This window comes from Talpa europaea, assembly GCF_964194135.1.
Source record: "Talpa europaea genome assembly, chromosome: 13".
Lineage (NCBI taxonomy): Eukaryota > Metazoa > Chordata > Mammalia > Eulipotyphla > Talpidae > Talpa > Talpa europaea.
The window spans coordinates 23,987,123-24,010,783 of record NC_140080.1 but is presented as its reverse complement, the minus strand read 5'-3'; the positions used below and the strand labels follow the sequence as shown (position 1 = coordinate 24,010,783).

The 23,661-nt window shown below is 37.9% G+C and overlaps 1 protein-coding gene across 1 annotated transcript in view; it reads left to right on the top strand.

Moving 5' to 3' along the window:
• FBN2 (fibrillin 2) overlaps positions 1-21,696 on the top strand; it is a gene marked incomplete at both ends in the record, with an annotated part of 253,753 nt that extends 232,057 nt beyond the window's left edge. The window contains 11 exons of the mRNA XM_084251943.1: positions 726-857; positions 4,194-4,319; positions 5,806-6,012; positions 7,253-7,378; positions 8,956-9,078; positions 10,739-10,855; positions 11,473-11,601; positions 12,710-12,829; positions 17,724-17,955; positions 19,063-19,234; positions 21,322-21,696. Of these exons, the coding sequence (XP_084108069.1) occupies positions 726-857; positions 4,194-4,319; positions 5,806-6,012; positions 7,253-7,378; positions 8,956-9,078; positions 10,739-10,855; positions 11,473-11,601; positions 12,710-12,829; positions 17,724-17,955; positions 19,063-19,234; positions 21,322-21,696 (1,859 nt within the window). The remainder of the gene's footprint in view (positions 1-725; positions 858-4,193; positions 4,320-5,805; positions 6,013-7,252; positions 7,379-8,955; positions 9,079-10,738; positions 10,856-11,472; positions 11,602-12,709; positions 12,830-17,723; positions 17,956-19,062; positions 19,235-21,321) is intronic.
• Between the last annotated feature and the right edge of the window lie 1,965 nt (positions 21,697-23,661).

Below are 23,661 nucleotides of genomic sequence, written 5' to 3'. Positions count from 1 at the left end.
ATTTTAATGATTTTATAGTTTTCAGCTATCTTCTAGAGATTTTTGGAAATGTATCTGTAGTGTTTTTGCTGGTAGATTTCCATACCAAGATAAGGAGACACTTGATGGTCTGTCCAATCAAGTCAAACCCACACATGGGTTGAGAAAACCACCATTGTCACACTCTTGGGTTCTTTGCAGAGATTCCCATTTCCTATCATTAGGAGCAATGCTGAAACTATTATAAATTTAGATAGCCCCCAGCTTTAAAAGAGTGGGTTCCTTCTTTCTTTTTTTTTTTAATTTTTTTTTAATAGAGGCATGTTCCATTTATTTATTTGTCTGCTTGTTTGTTTGTTTTGTTTATACATGCACTGGGTACAGTCAGATGCGCGGGAGGGTGAGAGAATTCACCAGAGCCAGAGCGGGGAGCAGAGCAGGCAGAAGGACCGAAGTACACTGCTGAGGGGAGCAGCGGGCGGCAGGAGAGGTCTGCGCACCATGTGGGACCCTCCTCCGGTGGCTGGGGAGCAGCCGGGGATCGAACTGGCGCCGCAGAGGCCGCGGGCAGCCTTGCAACCCAGAGCTCAACCGCTGCGCCACCGGGGAGGCCCTGGGTTCCTTCTTTCTCTGTCACACAATAGGAATATAATTGAAGACCAAATATATGACTTAAAAGTACTAAACTATATCCTGCTCCTGAGAATTTCTTAATTTTATTTTTTCCTATGAAAAATATTTGCTAGACCTGGATGAATGTGCTGAAGGGTTACATGACTGTGAATCAAGAGGCATGATGTGTAAGAATCTGATTGGCACCTTCATGTGCATCTGCCCCCCTGGCATGACCCGAAGGCCTGATGGAGAAGGCTGTGTAGGTAAGGCTTTAAGGGATGATGATGGCTGTGTACTTAACATTTCCTACTCAAGTTTAAATTTCTGGTGCTATTCCTGAATCTTCTTAACTGCAAGCTAAATATTTTTCCAGCTGTCTCCAGGCTGGCTAGATTTCTTAGGTTCCATTCCAGCATAATAGGTTCTGGATAATGCCATGGCAGTCATGCCTCTCCTATGTCCTGGACATCTAAAACACTAACTTTAGAAGTGTAGAAAAACCCCTTGAAATACATCATTTCATGTAGCAAAATGTGAAAGTATGAGTTAATGTTCTATTTTTTGTGTCATTTCATGAATGAGAAGAGCATAAAGAGGCAGATAATCTCCAGGACACTGTTACAGGCCAGATAGCTCTGTTTAATTCATGTTCAGAGTGAGGAAGTAGGGCTGGAGCTCTAAGCTGACTTCCAAGAGTTTAAAATGCTATGACTTTTATGATAAATGCCAAAGTCTCACACCAGGCAAGCTGATCATGGCCACTGTATCCATTAACTCAGCAGTTCTTCCCAGATGTAGTCACTGGGGACACTGCATCCCCCTAAACAGTTCCTTTCTTCCTCGAGAGTAGGTGGCTCCCTCACCTCAATTAAGAATCTGCTGTTCCCTTCCCAAATTCCAATGCCTAGAACAGTGCAGATGTTTTGGGGGGAACATTTAAAAATTACTAATGACTTCTTATTTTGGGGAAAAAACATCAAAATAAAAGTGAAATGTTAACCTGTATGGAAGGGTAGATGGTTACATGGACAGGAAATATTATTAGCTCTCGTTTTCTTCTTGTATATGAGATTCATTTTCATTTCTTCACACTTGTGTGTGTGTGTGTGTTATACATATAAAATGCTTTATTTTTGAAATTAGCTGAATTTAATATACTGTCATTTCATTTAGATGTATGTTTCCTGGGAAGGGAATAGTAGAAATTGTGGTCTTATAAGGACTCTGGTTTCTGCTTCTAAATCTGCCATAACTAAGTTCAATAACCTGAAAGTGATTTCATTCCTTGTGCCCCAGTTTCACCAACTCTACAATGAGAAAATACATGATTTGGGTGGGAAGAGAAGAATGTCTGCTCCAGCTCAAATATTCTGTTATCTCATGACTACCTTTTTAAATAAAAGACCAGGACAGCTTTATACATTTGTTTTGTCATTGCTAAAAGAAGCTTCAATAGAGAGAGGTTTTGATACTTTTCTGGTCCTCAAACTTTTCACTATACCATGCCGATAGCTGAAACTTCTACAGAACTCCTTTTGATCATCAGAAAACTCTTGACATGTTTTTACAATTAGAAATTCCATAATAAGTGGCCAAAATGGTATTATAAATAAAACATTTACAAATGTTAGAATGAAAGATACAGCCACCAAAAAGTTATTAAAAATGCTGAGTTCAGTGAAAATGGAATCCAACAAAATTACCCTCAAAATTTCAAATGCAACAAAAACTAAAATATATTACAGGTTAAAGAACTGAAATTATGTAGGAAATCTAAAACTTCTGTAAAGAGGTGGAAATTTGACTGAGCAGTTTATTGTGCCCCAGAATTTTTTTAAGTAAAAAATTGGGTGGATTAATAGAAAAAATGTAATAAATATAAAAAGTTAACCAAGATCATTAAATTTCATGAAAATGCTGACACAATACTTCTGTGAATATATTAACATACTAGCGGTGCTATTGGGGAGAAGGGACAGTATTTTTTTTTAAATATGTAATAATATGTGTTACCTCATTCCCATCCCCTAAAAATTTTAGAAATATGGTGGGACAGAAGAAATGATGGACCCCAAACTACATACTATGAAAGAATATCTTTCAAATATAAAATTTCAAATAAAATCATAAAAGTTGTTCAGTGTCACCTTTTTCAGACTTTACCAAAATACAGACAGGTCTAAAAGAAACTGCCCCAATTTAAGAAGATTGTCCAACTATCTTTGATTAGATTAGGGACAGCAGGGAATGAGAGAAGGTAATGTTTTTGTAGAAGCCCAGTAGTTCTGCACTGCGGTGTCAGAGACATTAGAGTGAAAAAGAAAACATGATGACATGTTCAGTCTTACAGAATTTTAAGTAGGCCCACACTGATCTCCTAAATTACCTGAAAACTGGAGTTTACTTGCCGCAAGGACAGATACCATAAGAGATTTGGTGAGAGAGGGCTCATTCAACAAAGTTGAGTTGAAACTGCTATCTTCATCTATACTATTTCAGCAAGTAAGTTGAACTGGAGAAAATCATTGCAAGATGAATAACTACACAAGACTGCAACTAATGAATACCTACTTGGGGAGGGAGTTAGGGAGAAAGGAAAATAAACAAGAAATAAAATAAAACCCTTCAAGAAACAGAAGAGTTAAGAAAAGCAGTTTCAGTGACCTCTAAGAAGTATCATTGAGAAAAAAAATTCAGATAAAAGAAATCGAAAAGTTAAAACAATAACAAGAGATAATGATTTAGCAGAGCTCAGGAAAAGAAATGAAACTCAATGGAAACTAAAGTCATATTAAAAATAAAAAGAAAGGAATTAGAAATCAGAAATGTGAGTAGGAAAGTGATTCATATGAGGATGATAGAGGTAGAAGAGAAAGAAATCCAATATGTGCATAAATGAAATCCTTGGGATGAGAGGGAGAAGAAAACTGAAAAAACAAAATAAATATTCAAAATACTTGAGAATTGTGGAAGAAAAAATTTTTTTAGATTTATTTATACAAGAACCAGGGTACAGGCCAGATGTGCGGGAGGGTGAAAGGATTCACCTGAGACAGTGGGGAACAGAACAGACAGACTGACTGAAATACACTGCTGAGGGGAGCAACAGGCGAGACAGGAGAGGTCTGCCGCGCCATGTAGGTATCTCCCAGGCTGGCTGGGATCGAACCTGCACTGCAGAGGCTGTGCACAGCCTGACAGCACTGTGCTCAACCACCTACACCACAAGGGAGGCCCTGGAAAAAATTTTTGTAGAAAATATTTAAATGTTTATCAAAAGAGCACATTGCCCCTTCAAAAACAGTTGCACTCTAGGCATCCTTTGGAAGGCCAACATTCAAATCTCCATCATACACCACCTCTTCTCCACAGAGGGGTAGGGGAAAAGACAAAGAACAAAGAAACAGTTTGTTAAGAAAGAACCCACCTGGAAGGTTGAAGTAAAGTTAAAAGTATATCAGTATTCGCTCATGAATAGTTTTTAACCCATCATATTAGTATCTCAGTGAAGAACTTTTAAATAAAAATGCACTAGAAGACAATTCATAAATTATAATTTTAGAACCTGATCATTATTCACATGATTTGTTTTTCTCAAGATGAAAATGAATGCAGGACCAAGCCAGGAATCTGTGAAAATGGGCGTTGCGTTAACACTATTGGGAGCTATAGGTGCGAGTGTAATGAAGGATTTCAGTCAAGTTCCTCAGGCACTGAATGCCTTGGTAAGTTGATATATGAGTATATTTTACTTGGTAAATAAAACATCTGTTTTATGAAGTCATCACAGAAGAGCTCTTACATATGTATCCTTGTCTGCTAAACAAATATCCCAATCTGGGTAATTCACATACCTCTCTTCCTCAAGGTACAGACGTATTAAAATGACGTATTTGTACGTGTGTGTTGTATGCACAATCTGTGTGTAATGTAAACAACCATCTTAAATAGTCTTTCTAAAATTAAGATTAATTAAGCTCTATGGAAAATGTGACCTTAGTAAAACTTACATCAGAGGATGACTTAATTCGAAAAGAAAATATTGGTGATGTGAGGTAAGCTCTGCTATATTAATGATATTAAAGTAAATGCCATGTTTCCAAAAGCAATGAAGGTTAATTTTTATTTCATGGTACAGAAAGATGTTTTACAATGTATTTTCTTATGGAAAATTTAAATCTCAGACACTAAGCTGTATTTTAATGCTAACATGCATACATTACAAACCATTTTATTTATGAGCAAATTTAAATTGTTCTCAGAATGATGCCACATGCTTTAAATCCTAGGAAATTGTTAGTCAAAAAAACATATTTGGGGGTTGGTTTTTTTGGTCTTCCTTTATGCCTTAGTACCATCAATCTTTTCAGAAACAGAAAATAAAACCTACATGAAAAGTATATTTTTTTCTTAATATTACTAACAGTTTCATTATGATTTTTAAAACCATAGTAAGGAATTTTTTGCCCATTTACAATAGGTAAATTCCTTTATACTAAAAAAAAAATTTACTTAGTTCAAATGTTGACAGTCTTTTAGATGTAGAAAAATTGAGAGACTAAACTGAATCTGTACCTAGATTTATGACATAGTCCAGCAATGACTTTTCAAAAACAAGTCCTGATACTTATTTGCTTTTTGAAAGGGGAATAATTACTATCACTTAGTTCCTTTATGGATTAAAGAGGGAAAACGTAAATCTATTTTGAAAGTATGGTACTACATTTTGTTAAATTTGTTACTCATATGAACTTAACCTCCAACAAAACTTTTAATTGTTAAGTTGTCTTAAACACTGTGATCGTATAAAAGAATATTTACCTGTTAAAAAAATTACTGCTTGCCCTATTTAAGGAGGTAAATATTGATTTTCCTATTAAATTTAAGATAATGAAATGTATTTAAAAACTCATGTTCAGCACAAATGAAATCATAATTTACCCTAGTCTACTCATTTTCTTTTTTCATTAGATATCTCTTACTTGGTATCGTTCCATATCAGTACATGTAGATTGATCACATTCTTCTTTAACAGTTACTTACCTCATCCTACGGCATGAGCACTTACAAAGCAACAAAAATCCCTGAATTGTCTCCACACACATATCAATGTATATTCCCAGCCCAGTCAATAAAAGAATGAGCAATTAAAAAAAAAGAAAATGAAGTGACAGTGTCATGACATCAATGCTTCTTTACTGTTCATTTCAGACAATCGACAGGGACTCTGCTTTGCAGAGGTGTTGCAGACAATGTGTCAGATGGCATCAAGCAGCCGCAATCTCGTCACAAAGTCAGAGTGTTGCTGTGATGGGGGGCGAGGCTGGGGTCACCAGTGTGAGCTTTGCCCACTTCCTGGAACTGCCCAGTACAAAAAGATATGTCCTCATGGCCCAGGATATACCACTGACGGAAGAGGTAAGGCACTGAGGATTTGCATGCATATTGTCAATGCAGTGAACTTCATGAATACAGATTAAAAATTGGAAGGAAAAGTGAAAAACTGACTTAATAATAACTAAAATATCTGTGTATATTTGTTGGGCTTTGCTAATGTTTTAAGAGATTTAATCTTCATATCGAATCTGAGAGGCAGAGTTTATTACTGCCCCCATTTTAACAAATGAGGAAATTGAAGCACAAAAGTAGCAGTAAGTAATTTTCTTAAGGTCACACCCTTTGTAAGTGATGAACCCAGAAATGGAACACATCCATCTGATTTGAAAGGCCATGGCAAGCTATATCTACACAGTTTAATTAAATGACTGTTGCTTATTTGTCTGAGTGTGCACAGGAAGTCATTTATAGTTCATAGAACTCAATACACTTACAAACCAACAAATCTCATAATTTTTTTAAAGATTTATTTATTTACACAAGCACTGGGGTACAAGCCAGAGGCACGGGAGGGTGAGAGAATTCACCAGAGACAGAGCAGGGAGCAGAACAGGCAAAAGGACCGAAGTACACAGCTGAGGGGAACAGCGGGCGCCATGTGGGAATCTCCCTGGCTGGCAGGGAATCGAACCGGCGCTGCAAAGGCTGTGGACAGCTTCGCAGCGTTGTGCTCAACCTGCTGAACCACTGGGGAGGCTCCAAATCTCATAATTTAAAAAATCCTTTTTTTTTGGTACAACAAACTAAAAGATACCATTTTCCACCATTTGTGCATCGTTGCTTTACTAATGAAATCCTTTTCTTTAGAGTCTAACATAAGTGCAAATTGGAGACCATGCTCTGGGAAATCATCACAAATTCCAAAGTTCAAAGGGGTCACCTTCTGTTTAAAGGGGAATTGTCCATAGTAGACCAAGAGTTCAGTATCTTCCTACCCTGCCATCTTGAAAAATACATTCCCCAATCAAGATAGCCTTCTTGATACCCCCCAAATAATTCATATTTAGATTATAAAATGAGTAGATTTGGACAGGGGTTTCAATATAACCTTCCTTTGTTTATCTCTCCCCATCACTTCAAATTAGTTTTCTTTCCCTCCCATGTTTCCATTTGCCTGAATAAGCACTATTATCAATGTTGATTGCCAGACATTATTTAATTATCTTATTACTCTCATGTCAGTTTCTTAATTTCTTTTCATCTCCAACTAGTTTTATCTTGCATTCTTTTTGGTTTTACTTGGGCTTTTTTTATTCCACAGATATTGATGAATGTAAGGTTATGCCAAACCTCTGTACCAATGGCCAGTGCATCAATACCATGGGTTCATTTCGATGTTTCTGCAAGGTTGGCTACACCACAGATATCAGTGGAACTGCATGTGTAGGTAAGTTGAGCCACCTTTGTGGCTGGGGTGATGTCAACTACTGTGTACTTCCAATCACTTATTGTTGGTAGATTTTTTATTCTGGAGCTTTGAAATTTTATTAAAATGATGCCTTTCTTCTTCATGATGTGATTCTTAATATCACAATACTATATAAAGCCTTGTTCAATAATGTGACAGTTTATCAAAACATCTGTTCAATCAGAGAAACAAAAATTACAAAAGCACACTTTCAACATTTTATGCTTTAATTAAACATAAAAATGCATATTTTTCATTCTTTTGAAAAAAGAAAAGAACTTTTCTTGGTGAATGTGTGTGTTTATCTATTGAAGGCAAATATTTTTTGCTTGTTCCTCATTGTTGTCTTTGTATAAACTATACCAGTTAAGCATCATCTAAAATTTCTATGTGCAAAGCAGTCCCAAGTACAGAAGCTTACATTTTTACCATTTCAATTTCTAATTTAATTCTTCATTATCTGTTGCACAGCATTCTGTAACAGTTGAGGTAGGGATAGGGAGGGGGAGGTGACTTGCTCTTACAGTCTTTCCAAAGCATTCAACTTAGTTTTCCTTGATACTCTTTTCTCCTAATATTCTTTTCTCTTAATACTCTTTTCAACTTAGCTTTCCTTAATACTCCTTTCTCCTAATATTTCATTATCTTACAAGATACTGCATTCCTATTTCAATAATAAACACATCTGGCATAATGGGAAGGTTAGAAGAATGACCAAACTGACTCATAGTAAGCATTGAACTCACCTGGTGGAGATGAGAGTTTAGTTTCCAGCATTCGTGGGCATCAGTGAATATTACATACAAAAGAAATGGAAGCAGCTTGCTATTAATCAAAGTTCTGGCAGAAAAGAGGTGGCATATTGAAATGAGGATAGTTTAAGTTGGGCAGCTGAGGAGAAACCACAAGGGATAGTGCTGTGTGCTGGGGCTGTACCATCCCTGGCCCAAAAGAAAAGAGACAACATTACAAAACCCTAGGAAGAGGGCTGTGCACAGAGGGTAGCCTTTTGAGGTGCTGGACTTCTGACCCAGAGACCCAGTCAGCCTGAGCCCATCCGGAAGACAGATGGCAAACCAGCCCGCTAACGGTGTCCACACAGCCCAATCTCACGAACTTGAGAATAGGGTGAGAATAGGACTGGATCTGAAGGGACAAGTGTGTGTTCTGCAGCACAGTCTGTGACCTGCAAGAAGCTTAGGGGCATAACTGCTAAGAGAGTTTAAGAGAACTGCCACATGCACTTGTTAAAAGAAACACTTTTTAGTTTCTAATCTTAAATTGTAAAGCAAAGTACATTAGTCTAAAGGATTTAGCAGGTTTTTATGAGCCTAGAGAGCTGATTAGATAGAATATTTATCCAAGCTCCATAGATTGATCTACAAAGTCAACCACTATGTTACATGAGCAAAAACTGCTGTGTAGCAGCATCATTTCTGTTTTACATTTAAGTTGATGAGAAAAAGCAAAAAGAACGAAGTGAAATTATGGAGGGAGGAAAGAGGATGGTCATTTCTTTTCACCAAGAATTGAATCTTTCCATCACTTTTACTTAGATCTAGATGAATGTTCCCAGTCCCCAAAACCCTGCAACTTCATCTGCAAAAACACTGAGGGGAGTTACCAGTGTTCCTGTCCTCGGGGATATGTCCTCCAGGAGGATGGAAAGACGTGCAAAGGTGAGAGCAGAGCCTCTGACATTTGTGATCATGGTCTTTCTCTCTCACCATTCACATTCAGATATTAACTAATCAGTAAGTAAACGATGTGCAACACCTTCCTTGAAGTGTCTCTTCTGAGTGACTGTTTTAGGACTCATCAAAAATTCTACCAATGGATACACAGTTGGAGGCAGAAAGAATTTAAGCCCCAGTTATAGTAGTTCCCATTTAATAGCAAACTACCCAATTTTAAAAATAAATAAAATTGACAAAACAAAAAATTTTGGCAAGAAGTTGAAATATAACTGAAATAAGATTTTTTGTGGCTACCTATGATTTAATTTCTGCAAACTGTATTACACATTTACTGCAGAAAGTTGAAAATGAAAGGGTAAATGTATTTTTTTTTTTTTTGCTTAGCTGGTATTCAAAATAATTATCAAGCTAAATTAGATAATAAAAGTAACTCCAACACTGTTAACAATATATTCATTTTTATAGTAAATCTCACCAGTATCAAATTAATGAACTGAGGAAATTCCTATCTAATTCCTGTAGAATTTTTGAGGTATAAATTATTCTCAAGAAAATGAGGTTTTAGGGCCTCCCCGGTGGCGCAGCGGTTGAACACTGGGTTGCGAAGCTGCCCGCGGCCTCTGCGGCACCTGTTCGATCCCAGGCTGCTCCCCGGCCACTGGAGGAAGGTCCCACATGGCGCGCAGACCTCTCCTGCCGCCCGCTGCTCCCCTCAGCAGTGTACTTGGGTCTTTCTGCCTGCTCTGCTCCCCGCTCTGGCTCTGGTGAATTCTCTCACCCTCCCGTGCTTCTGACTGTACCCAGTGCATGTATAAACAAAACAAACAAACAAACAAATAAATAAATAAAAACATGCCTCTATCTATTAAAAAAAAAATGAGGTTTTATTTCCAAAACAAGTAAGTAATATAATAGCAAGAACTATTCTCTTGAACCTATTTAGTAAACATTCTTGCATCAGTTTAATTTTGTACATTGTTTCTACATGAATGCAATAAAAGTAGGCTTTTTTAAACTTTCACATAATGAATTAATTTTGCCTAAATCTTAAATTACTTTGTAAATGTATTTTAATTCATTTCCCCCTATTAAGTTCCAGTGCATCCACAATCAAATGTTGAATTTTCTATTAATTGAGTTCAATTATTAATACCATTTATGACCAAAATTATCAATTTTACCTCCTGTGCTATTTATGATGTATGATGTATTCAAACTAAATACCTATCTCAGTGGTTGTGTTAAGACCTTCATCTTTTTCCACACTGATTTATTTTAATTTAATCTCTCTTTTAGTAGGAATAAATAAGCAGCCATATTTAACAGTATTTAACGCAAGAATATTAACCTTTGGGTATTAGTTTTGTCAAAAGTTCATGTAAAGCACATAGCTCGTCTCCTCAGTTTCTCATGTTAAGAAAATTGTTCTGTATCACTTCAGTCATCCTTTCATAACAGCTGATAATATTTATATTGCTGAAGTATATGGAAAGAAGGCACTTGCCTTATGTAATAAAGCTTCCAGAAAAAATCTAGACAAAATACTCCCGATAGGACATGCACACCTGCCTCAGCTTCATGAGGAACGATGCGTGGCCAGAAAGCACTGCTCTCATTTACAATGGCTTATCTCTCATTTCAGACCTCGACGAATGTCAAACCAAACAACACAACTGCCAGTTCCTCTGTGTCAACACCCTTGGAGGTTTTACCTGTAAATGTCCACCTGGTTTCACACAGCATCACACTGCTTGTATTGGTAAGACAGAGTTACAGATGGGAAATTTCTCAGACTTTTGGTAGGTGCATATAAATTGTATTTAAAACATTAGAACTAATTTAAAACATTAAAACTAATTTCCAGGTGTATATATTTAGAATCAATCCCTCATATTTAGTGATTGAAAATGTTGCCAATAATAACTTTTCACAAGAACAATATGTAAAGGAGAAAAGACCTATATAGTCCAAGCACATGCACAGTAGGGATATTGCAAGCAATACACTTTATGTTTAAATAAAATCATGTGTGTTCAGATAAAATATGATTAAAGGCTCTATAATTTAGAACATGCTAATGAACATGCTGGGTATTTTGTGTTCAGAAAGCACATATGTTATGAGACTTTAGGAATTATCTAAAATCATGTCCTCAGTTGACCCAAAAATCTATTCTAACGCCAAATCTCTTAAAGTACACTTTTTCTTAGCACTTTTGCCTTTTATATGGCAATAATCTGGTACACATCTCCCTAAAATGCTGTTTGGAGAACAACATGAAATTTCAGCTTCTCTATTTCACTTTTTACTTCATGAGAAATTTAAATCACATCTTAAATGGGAAATCTGACATACTCCATCTTCGTGGTTTGCTAGACAATAATGAATGTGGATCTCAGCCTTCCCTTTGTGGAGCAAAGGGAATATGTCAGAACACCCCTGGAAGTTTCAGCTGCGAGTGCCAAAGAGGCTTCTCTCTTGATGCCACTGGATTGAACTGTGAAGGTGAGATTATGAGACTGTATGCATCTCCTTTACATTTTTATGAACTATTTCTATTTCTATTGATTTTAACTACCTTTCTTTAATTACTTTTAGAAAATACATGACTTAGAATTATAGAAATATACTCAAAGATTATAGTATGCTCTTTAAAAGAATTATGGGACTTTTATATATATCTAAATTTCAGCCAAGAAAAATTCAACTTTCAAAATTTCTATTTTAGTATTTTATATTTGAAGTCATTGAGACTTTCAAAGTATTCTGAATACACAGCTGTTTACCACGTGTGTGTTCAGCTTGTGACCATCCACATAAGATACCATTTATTAATTATCCATATAAATTTGTTACACAGACATCAGACATGCCAATTTTATTTCACTCCTCATGGGTAGTTTTCAAAGCCTCAGTTGTCATTCCAAAAATTACGTGCATATATGAACAAAGAAATTATTCCATATGTGTAATAATACCACATCAGGTCTAAAACTAACATATTCAGATATTTAAAATTTGTATCTCATTAATTCTGAATAGTAATAATTTTTTTGCATGTAAAATCATTGTGTTTTTAAGGTATCTTTGTACTACTTGTACCTTCCTGAAAAGGAAGATTACATGTTAATTACTTTTTTAATCTCCTGGAATATTGTGAGTATATTTATGTCACTCACTAAAGAAATCAGGCCATATGCAGTTAATCCATCCAAAATGCACAAAATTTGTGGTTGCTATGGTTGATTTACAAAAATTAAGATGTTACATAGAGCATTGACGTGGCATGGTCTGGTGAATAGCACAAGAATGAGGTGGTTTCTTATCTCAGAACCATTCTTTGTACCACCACCGACTAATAACCATGTGACTTGGAAAAATCACCACCTCTCTCTGTGTCTTGTTTGTTGGCTCCCCTGCCAATAGTTACCCCAGGTTGTATTTGAAGTGCATTTAAAAATAGTAGAGGAGAGGCCTCCCCTGGTGGCCTGCCGGTTGAGCAGTGGGCTGCAGCGCCGGTTCATTCCCTGGCCGCAGGCGAGGGTCCCACCAGAAAAAAAAAAAATAGTACAGGAAAGTTTACATAAAAATCTGGCCGGGATTGTTTTTGCAGATGTTGATGAATGTGATGGAAACCATAGGTGCCAACATGGCTGCCAGAACATCCTGGGAGGCTACAGATGTGGTTGCCCTCAAGGATATATTCAGCATTACCAGTGGAATCAATGTGTTGGTGAGTAGCATTTATTGCTTAGTGTCTGCTTTTCTCACCTTGCATAAAATAAAGAATAAAGGTTGATGTTTCAGTATAGTCTTTGAATCCTGTAACTCACAAACCAGAACTTATGATGCATGGAGATTCCTTATATTAGTCTCTATATATGTTCGCATTTGCAAATATCCATAATAAAACTGTTGGTTTTAGTACCTAAAAGTTAAGTGAACTAGACATTTTATAATTTTAATTTTCTTCTGGCTGTATTTTGAGTTTCTGAAGATGGTGTCAGGTTTTATTGTCATTTGCCAAGGTCAGTACTTCACTATCAGTAATTTATTTATTTATTTTTTTAATTTAATTTTTTTTTTAAGATTTATTTATTATTTATACAAGCACTGGGTACAGTCAGAAGTGTGGGAGGGTGAGAGAATTCACCAGAGCCAGAGCGGGGAGCAGAGCAGGCAGAAGAACCGAAGTACACTGCTGAGGGGAGCATCGGGCGGCAGGAGAGGTCTGCGCGCCATGTGGGACCCTCCTCCGGTGGCCCGGGAGCAGCCGGAGATCAAACCGGCGCTGCAGAGGCTGCAGGCAGCTTCGCAACCCAGCGCTCAACCGCTGCGCCACTGGGGAGGCCCACTATCAGTAATTTAAATGTGTCTTTAGATTTGGACTTGAGTGATTACCCATCCATCCCCCTCATATGAATCTAAAGAATTTAGCTCATCTAAATAAATACCTTCCCTCTGTGTTCCCTTTTCACATAGATATAATAAAGGATACAAATTATTTTAAGGTAGAAATACCTACTTAACAAATCTGTTCACAATTCCAGACAGACCATAGGTACCCAGCTCTGCTCCTTGCATTGATAATAGTAAAATAGTAATAGAAAATCTCTTTAAAGGAGTCATTGACCAAAGAGAATATTATTCTCTACTTGAATAGCCAGCTGACTTACTTGGCATATGCCTAATTTCTTGGCTACATTTTAATGGGCTTCACAGACATACCATCCAACACATTTTGACATTAGATGCTGGCAGAGCTGAGCAGAACAGGAACAGTGGTTCCATAGAGACGTGGTGGGGTGCTTCCTGTTTCCCCATAGTGATTCAAATCACTCCCCCACATGTATTTCAAATATTTTATTTTGAGCCATCCCTAAATATATTAATCTGATTTTATCCTTTGTCATCTTCTCAAAAGAAATTTCTAAGGACAATTTAATGAATTGAGAAGAAAAATCAAGATAAGTTTCAAAGGAGAGACACTAACCCTGTGAAGGTCACAACTGTGCTGTGGCCTTGTGCCAGGACTGGAATTGATGCCTCACCAGGAATGCACCCTTGTTAAAGTTAAAGACAAGACTTGAAAGGATTAGCAGAACGATGAATTAGGCAGTCAATCAAAATCATTTCATAAGTTTAACTCACTTTTTCCCAGTGAGTCACAAATTATAAAGCATGTAGTCAGTGGTAATTTTTTAGATCCCTATTAAAATAGTATAAAACAATTTTATTTTATTGCAGTGTTTATTAGATAGGAGGCCTGCCACTTTAGTAAATCCAATGGACTTTTTGGTTAATTCTGTAGAATATAGGGCAAAAGAACGATGATTTAATATTTCACATTGTATCATCTAAAACAGAAAATTTGTTTTTCAAAAGGTCACAAGTAGAACTGGGAACATGTATCAAATATCAACTCAGTTTCCAAGTTTTCGTAAGTTTTGTATGTAAACATCTAATGCAAACATACCAGTACAGGTTTTCACTAAGATTGGTCTGACTTTAAAACCAAGGGAGTGAGTATATCCCAGTTCCCCTTGCGGGAGCCTTGGAATAGGCACTTCTGCAAGGCAGTCACTACAAGCAGCTCACTCTGGAGTCCAACCTGAAGCCCTGTGCCTTCTAGTCAGGAGAGCCTCTGTAGACAAAGAAAGATGTCAAAATGAGGAGGTAGCCCCAAGGGCTAGTTTTAGTTCATGATCTTGCTCTTCTAAATGGGCAGCTCTAAGCAGCAGGTCTTTGGGTAAGTATGATGCCAGAGGCATTTATTTTGAAAGATTCTAGATTCTTCTGTGCAGGATTGAGGAATCCAACTGGTCTCATAAAATTGCTGACTTTGTTGCCTTGAATCTATTATATAACACAGCTGGGAGGTATTAACTCAAATATAGTAGGAATAGAATTTAACAACCATCAGGAACTAATAAAAGCAACAAGACCAAGCATTATGACAAAATGCTAATTGAAAGGCAAGTCATTTTTAACTGTCACTTATGTGTGAATATCACTCAGCCATTCATTCCACTGAGGGGGGAATGTAAAATGTAGTATTCAGACACATTTATCCAGGTTCTCCTAGTAAATAACCTATAGATACCTTTAGAATCAATGTATCAGAAAATCTAAATATTGGTAAACTACAAACCTACAGTGTTATTAATGCTACTTTCAATTTAAGGGAAAGATAGTTCTTTGTAAGTATTAATATTGAAAACAGCTTTTACTTCAAATGAACACTAAGAAGTTTCAAGTCAGTTAACTCAGAAAATATATAACATTGTGGTACATAGATTGTACAGATATCAGTGACATGCTCAGATATTTGCAAACAATTAATTGGTTTTGCCTAGTAATTTTTCTACTTAATTTTCAAACTGAAAAAAGTGGATATTATTAACATTTGCATGTGAAGAAAAATCATATCTTAAATATGTGAAGCTTTGGTTATTTTGTAAGTTCCATTTGCTTCTGCAGACTTTCAAAATAATTCAAACATAGCTTAGTAGAGATTGAGTCAGCTCAAAGTATGTCTCAAACAAGAACAAGATGGAAGCAAAGGAGGGGGTGGATTGGGGCAAAATGGGAGGATGAACACAAGGGAATGTGGTGATGGAGCACGGGTGATGTGGTGGTGGGCGAACTATGGGGACTACAATGAGGTAAGAATAAAAATTTAATAAATAAAAGAACATACTTTAAAAGTGAGTTTATCTAAGTCTAAAAAAGTACACAATGATGTAACTTTATAGCAAATAAATATGAAGTATATAAGGTACTTCAAAAATAATACATTTTTTAAAATATTCTTGTGATATGTTTAAATGCAGTATATTCAATTAATTGGTTTTGCCTAGTAATTTTTCTACTTAATGCAATGTCTCATACATTCATAACAGAATCATTTTGTTAAATTATGATCTTATTCACATGCTCTGTCAGGAGAGAAACTCTGTATGTAAACATCAGATTTAAGTATAAGCACAGATGAGTTTTGGTGGCAGAATTCCAAGTCTTTTGTATATAGAAATAAAATAGTTACGTTTATGTTATAGGTAACTTATTTATATATATTCTCCCCATGAAATGAAGACTAAGAATGTAATCAGCAGATTTTATATCCAGGGATTAAGAATTCCACTTTTGGAAGTCTGGTTTCATTCTAAAACTATAAACTTAATACAAGGATGTGCCTAGTCACGTCTGCCCTTTTAATCACCTCTGTGCTGTCCTTACGGAGTTTAATTTCTTCTCTGAAGAGGCCTCTTCACTAAGTCTCCCTCTACATCTCCCACAGTCTCACAGAGTGTCTGCAGACAAGCGCTTCACTCTCACTGTTGTGTCCCTACTTGCACACGGGCCCCTTCCCTACATGGGCCGTAGTACATACTTGTCTTACATTAGGTCAATAGACACACGGCTCTACTGAAGTCACAAGAATTTGAAGGAATTCCATGGAATACATGTGGTTTATGCTCAAGGTGAAATTGGATAATAATAAAACCCACACTGTATGTCAGACAGATAGTTGGGAGCAAAATTGCAATCTCCAAAGGTAAAAGCACAATCAGACCTTGAATTTGTAAAAATGATCATAACTACTGAATGTATGTATAGCCTGTAATTATCCTGCTATCAGGCATTTACAGTATAATGTAGGTCATTAAACTAGTAAAACATGTGTCAGCTTATGACTGGAATCAAATCCATCTCTGCCCGTAATGGATTCTCAAGCAGTTGGAAGTATATTAGGTTGTTGGTTCGATAGGTTCAATGAAATAATGTTTATTCAAATTATTTTCATTTAAGCTATTCAAATTCTTTATAGTGTCTTCTCTTTATAGTGAAGGCTTTGGGAACTGCTGGGAGAATACACACTAATATAGTTATACATAAGGTTGTTTTAAAATTGGAATATAATGCACATTTCTAAAGGATACAGTTTGACTGGAATTAAGGCTGTAAGAGGGGGCAGGGAGAAGACAGTGAGGAGGAGGCAGAGTGGACTAGGGTGCGTTGGTGATGGGTCTGGTGTGAGGACATGCATCTGAGGAGGTGTGATCCTGTTCTTCTGAATCATATACTGTTTTAAATCAGTGTTACCTTAATAAAAAATAAATACAAATAAAGCAAACAGTTGAATAATTTTGTGTACCCCCTTAGTACCAGATTATTTATCACCCCAAGAAGAAATTGCATAGCTATTAGCAACCATTCTCCATGGGTCCCTCCGCTCATCCCCTGGCAGCTAGTCACCCCGAGTCTGTCTGAGATACAGATTTTTGAAATTTCCTTTTGTTAAGAGAATATTTAGTAGGCAGACTGCAAGTATCTATCCCGAAGGATGGCAAACACATTGAGAAACGGTGCAAACAGAATATAAAAGGATAGGGCAAAGTGTGTTTAAGCCCCGATTTAGGGGGATTAGCTCCGTTTTGTTGATTTTTTTTTTTAAGTTCATATGCTTTACAAGTCAGCCATAAGAGTAAACATTTAAAAATCACAGTTCTAGAGTTATTTCCCCCCTAAAATCATAGGTGCTTTGAGACACAGACTTCCCATCTTTTCACTGCCACTTCCCCGTGTAAGAGCTTCTTCCTATGCTCTTCTTCCTGTGCGACCAGATGAGAACGAATGCTCCAACCCAAATGCCTGTGGCTCTGCCTCCTGCTACAACACCCTGGGAAGTTACAAGTGTGCCTGTCCCTCAGGATTCTCCTTCGACCAGTTTTCCAGTGCCTGTCATGACGTGAATGAGTGCTCGTCCTCCAAGAACCCGTGCAACTATGGCTGCTCCAACACGGAAGGGGGCTACCTCTGTGGCTGCCCACCCGGCTACTACAGAGTGGGACAGGGGTAAGGTCTTCACCTCCCTCCACACATAATATTGCGGGGGAGGCCGCATTTTTAGAAGAAAATGAGGCAAAAGTGTTTATGAGGCTTGGGAGGTGAAGCCCTGAGAGAGCATATGGATTGTGTCCCTGCTGTAGGACCATCTTAGTTTGGGTTTTTACAAGTATCACATCCTTGCCCCTGCTAGTGGCCTGAATTGATTCCATCAGCCCCCTTGAGACCAGAGTCAAGCGGGCATTTAAAAATGCAGCTCCCTTCTTGCAATAGACATCAGGGTTATAAGGTACAAATGGGAAGACTTTGTCCCAGCTTCTTCTATGAAGTTTGGCAGGTGCTAGTCTAGTGGTTTCTGAGGAAGGGTTTGTTCCTCTCTTCACTCACTTGGTTTTATATTGCACAGAGAAGGCTACATTTTTACTCCTCCACACGCTGGGTCCCCTCCAGCTAACTGCACTTTCTGAATGCAGCTGCTCAAGCCCCATCAACCGCAGCTGAGGTGCTGGCTCAAGTGTCCTGCTGTCAGGGCAGCCGGTGCACTAAGGCCCAGAGATAGGACTTGAGGAGTCAGCCCAGGATTGCCTTCCTCAGCAGGAGCGGTGTGTGAAGCTGGCACCAAAGGGCATGGACCAATCTACCCAACACTGGTGCATAATAATGTTGAAACAGAAGCGTTGGTCTAGACCAGACATTCGGAGTCAACTCACTGACTCTCATCACAACAGGCAGAAATATCAATTATTAAAGCAGAGAGTAGCAAGCACAGGCTTCAGACTTAGGAAGCAACAGAACTTCTCTTAGCCATCTCCAGAAATTCATACTCTGCTTTTCTCTTCTTGAATTCACTACACCCAAGTACTTTAGTGTAACTTGCATTGAAAATTGGGGAAACCTGGGACTCCTTCTCAGAAGAAATGTGCTGTCCTTGAAATAATGGGAAATCTTGTATATTAAGTGAAGGAAAAAGTTATAGAGAATATTAGGATTTTAGGACTACAAGCTTATAGTTTGCTTTGTTGGTATATTTCTAAAGAGTCTTTGCTCTAACAGCAAAAAGCTCTAGTCAAAGTTAGCAATAAAGTCTAATACTACCATGCTTCTATTTGCAAATAGACACTGTGTCTCAGGAATGGGGTTTAACAAAGGGCAGTACCTGTCACTCGATGCAGAGGTCGATGAGGAAAATGCTCTGTCCCCTGAAGCGTGTTATGAGTGCAAAATCAATGGCTACTCGAAGGAAGACAGCAGACAGAAAAGAAGTGCCCACGAACCCGGACCCGCTGCTGTGAGTAAACCTCACTTTGCTTTGTCACGAGATTTTATGCATATCGACTCACATATAGCATGGATAAACCTTTCTTTAGTTTACTGCCTCAATGAATAAAACTATCATGAAATTTAATGGCTGAATTAATGGACACAAATATCATAAGGCTAAATAAATTAAAATTAGTTAAATTATTTAAAACACAAAAATTGAAGGAAAAGGACTATATGATTGAGAGTTTCACATCATTTAGTTTTTGATTTGTGCCACGGGGTCATAAGAGGTCCATCTAGGAAATAGCTATTTTGATGTGATTCAAAAAACAAAATTACTTTGCATTTATTTATCCAATTACATTTTATACATATATAATAGCACACAAGGCTGATTTTAATTTTCAGTAGGTCAATCAACTTGGTCTTGTACTTTGTGACATTTATGGGTATTACTCCCATAAAAGTTTTATCCAAATAATTTGTATTTTGTGGGGAACTGGAGATCTGATAATGCCTGTCACTGGTATTTTCTTGTCTTAAAGGCATTTTGTGGAGTGGGTAAAGGTGAGGGTCACAGACCAACTGGGTCTGATGGTGTTGCATTGGCCTCCTCACTCATTATCTGTCCTACATGGGCATGTGGACTACACCTCTCTCCAACTCAATTTTTTCACTGGTAGCAAAAGTACCTGTGAAGCTGATGGGAGGATTAACTGAGCTGATGCTGTGAAGTGCCTGGGGCAGGGCCAGCTGTACCCATCTCACACGATGGGTGATGGGTGCACCACTGAGGAATAATCAGGTTCTAGAGATGATTTCCCGAACAATCAGAAATAACACCAACCTCTTAGTTAATTTTTTTATTCTTCTATAATTTATTCCTTGAGTCAACAAATTTATTTTTGTTATTAGTCAGTCGTTTACCTGTCTGAATAACTTGAGTCTACATTTTTACTCATCCATATGTGTACAAGCTTCACTCACTTTCCACCAAACCTCTGTGCCAATGCCCTGTCCCCCTCCTGTACCATTCTCTCCTCCAACCCACTCTTCTCTTTCTGGTAACCAGTGTATTTTTCATTCTTCAGTTAATAATACTAAGAAATTTTCACATCAAAAAAAAACAACTTGTCAACAAATAGCTAGTTGTGTGAACTGGGCAACTGGCTTAATAGTTTTCTGGGCCTTAGAAACTTTATTTATCTGTAAGACCAGACCATTCTAGCCCAAAAGTATCTGGTTTTATTTTATAATAATAAATAGGCCTTCTATTTACGTTAAGTAGACTGTGGTACCTAGGTAATGTTTAAATGTGACAATTGAAGTTTTCATTATATATCCCAGACTGTCAGCCCAGAAACTCCACTTCTGAAACCTTCCCATGTGGCATGTGGGTCCTGGTTTTGTCTCAACACCAATTGGCACTTCTGGACCACCATGGCCAATTTCTGACTTAAGAAGTAACCAGTTACAGCGTTGTTCTTTTTGCCTGTCTCAGTAAAACAGTTTTCCTAAATCTCCCATCCATCCCTCTGATCAAGTGAGACTGGTTTTATTTGGGTCCTGGATCACTGGTTTTTACCAAAACGGGTTCAATTCTAAGCCCGGAGGTCCACAGGTCCCTCTTCAGTTATGGCTCCCAGGAAACACCTGTGTGCTGATTGGTGGGCCTCACTCCTTTGATCTCCAGGGTGCAGAGTCCTCCGGACACAGTCCCTACTATTTGATAGTAGCTGTAGTTCTCATTTTGATTCTAGCAAAAGAGGGGATGAAATGGCAGTCATTTCCTCAATTTTTCATAATTGTTAATAGCATGCTATTCCATAACCTCATCTTCAAAAACTTGAAACATGAATGCTCCTAGGACTTTAATTATCTGGAAAAGGACAAGTGAGAAGTCAATCCTAAAGACCAATTGAGTATGCTCTGTGGCACTAACCTTTGCCCCCAACTGACAGGAAGCTAGTTTCCAGCACCACTGTAAGGAGAATGCTGAAAGGGAAGCCCCAACTTGACCTTGTGGCTGAGGCCCCAGCAGCAGGTCCCTGTCAAGTGCTTTGTGTTGTGTAGCAGCAGCTCTTCCCACCTGGTTTCCTGCTCTTTCTCCAGGTTGAAAAGATCAGCCTGGAGAGTGTGGACATGGACAACCCCATGAAAATGAAGTTCAACCTCTCTGGCCTTGGCTCTAAGGAGCATATCCTGGAACTCATGCCAGCCATCGAGCCCCTCAACAACCACATCCGCTATGTCATCTCTCAAGGGAACGATGACGGTATCTTCCGCATCCACCAAAGGCACGGGCTCAGCTACTTGCACACAGCCAACAGGAAGCTCGTGCCCGGCACATACACACTGGAAATCACTAGCATCCCTCTCTACAAGAAGAAGGAGCTTAAGAAACTGGAAGATAGCAATGAGGATGACTACCTCCTAGGGGAGCTTGGGGAGGCTCTCAGAATGAGGCTACAGATTCAACTCTATTAACCCCTTGTAGACTTGGTTCCAGGCTCAAATCCCTGCACAGCCAACCTTCAGAAGCCTTTGAGAAATCAATGACTGACTTTAAAGAGGAAGAAAAGATGACTTTTGTTTCTTTCCTCCCTGTCTCAGACTTCAGAATGTTGACCCTCATGGGGAGGGATAATTTAGACTCTGGTGTGACCAAAGATTTGAGTGCACAGGCAACCGTGGTTACTGTATTTTTTATATAACTTCACTTTAAAATATATTAAAAAAGAACCTAAATGTTCAAGAGATCAGCATATGGCACTAAATGCACAAAAATAATGTGAGCTTTTTTTTTTTCCTGTTAGCAGTCTGTAACACTTTGGGTATTTTGCTATAGTTGCTAATTAAAAAAATATAGATGTTTATTTATTTTTAATGCAGTAATATATGGAGAAATGAACAAACTATGTAAACAAAAAGGGAAACTCACTTGTTTTTCTTTAGATTTATAAATTTGAGCTATTTCTTTTAGAGGTGCTTTTAAAAAATTTCAGTAGATTCAAGAGATGTTTCCTTTGGTTTTCTGCCAGTCATCCAACTGGTACACATCTGATTATTTTAAAGAAAGACTCACAGAGCTGAATAGGCAGTGTAATCAATAACTGAAGAGAAAGGAATGTCGTGAGATCCTCTGTAGAGGAGATTAGAGCCAGAGCAGCTCTCTGTGACACTCTTCCACATCACCAGACACACCAGGTAACGGAAGCTGAAGTACAACCACTGTAGCAAAATACCTTGACTGCTTGTGAGACCAGTAGCATTGCAGGCCAAACCGTACTGTATTTCCTTCTCATAACCTCAAGGAACCACACGTGCTACCCACAACACCTCATTCCTACCCAGGGTGTGCTGCGGACCTGTGGTACCGTAGGCAGCTGAAGAACCGCCGTTCCTTCGTAAAGGAACACCTGGCGTTCTGTAGTGTTTGGTGCTGTCTTAGATTAATGGTGCATTTATTATGTTCAAGCTATTTCAGGATTGCCATATGTGCAAACAAATCATGCAGTACAGCCAAGGAATATATGTTGTTGTTGTTTTTAAATCCATTTTTTTTAGAATTTTCATTAATACTGTAGTTATACACCATATGCCTCATTTTATCATAGCCTATTGTGTATGAAAGATGTTTGTACAATGAATTGATGTTTAGTTTGCTTTAGTCATTTAAAAAAAGATATTGTGCCAGAACGTGCTAATAAAAGGACGTCTCTGTGTTCTTCTCAACCCAAGAACCTGTCCCTGGACCAGTGACCAAACCTCATATGTGAAATGGCCAAAGCACATGCAGGCTCCGGGTTGTTCCTCTCATACCGGTGCTGACCAAAGATTAGTAACCAGTTATATCCACTTTGGGTTTTTTGTTTTGTTTTGTTTCAATAACTAAAAAAAAAAAGTGTAAATTTTTAATCAAGTGTTTGTGAGGAAAAACTTATGGTTTTTGGTTTTGTTTTTTGTAGGTCTATGTATCAAATATGACACTTTTTTTGCAATAAAGCTTATTTTGGGGTAGTTTTCTGGCTGAGAATTTTATGGAGCTACCAACTCCCAGTTGTGTTTATGGGACAGGCTGGGGGCTTTGTTTGCAGGAACCTGGAAGAAAGTGTGGCACAGAGAGAGCCAGGCACATTTACAAGGAAACAGAGAATATTGTCAACTCTGTAACACAAAGTAAAGCAGGAGTGCTCAAATGATGATTACAGTTAGGGTGATGTTCAAATAGAAGGATATAATCAAGGCAGCTACTTATTTCCACATCGATTTTTCCAGAGACCTCAGAATTTCTTCTCTTCATTCACTCTATGCTTGAGCACAAACCTGTTAAAGCACCTGTGAGGAAATAAAATATTCTGAGTCTTCCTTCTTCAGTGTTGTCCTGAACCTGAGTTTTAAGCAAACTTATATGTCAGGCATATCCCAGGCTACATGATATCTTTGCCTAAA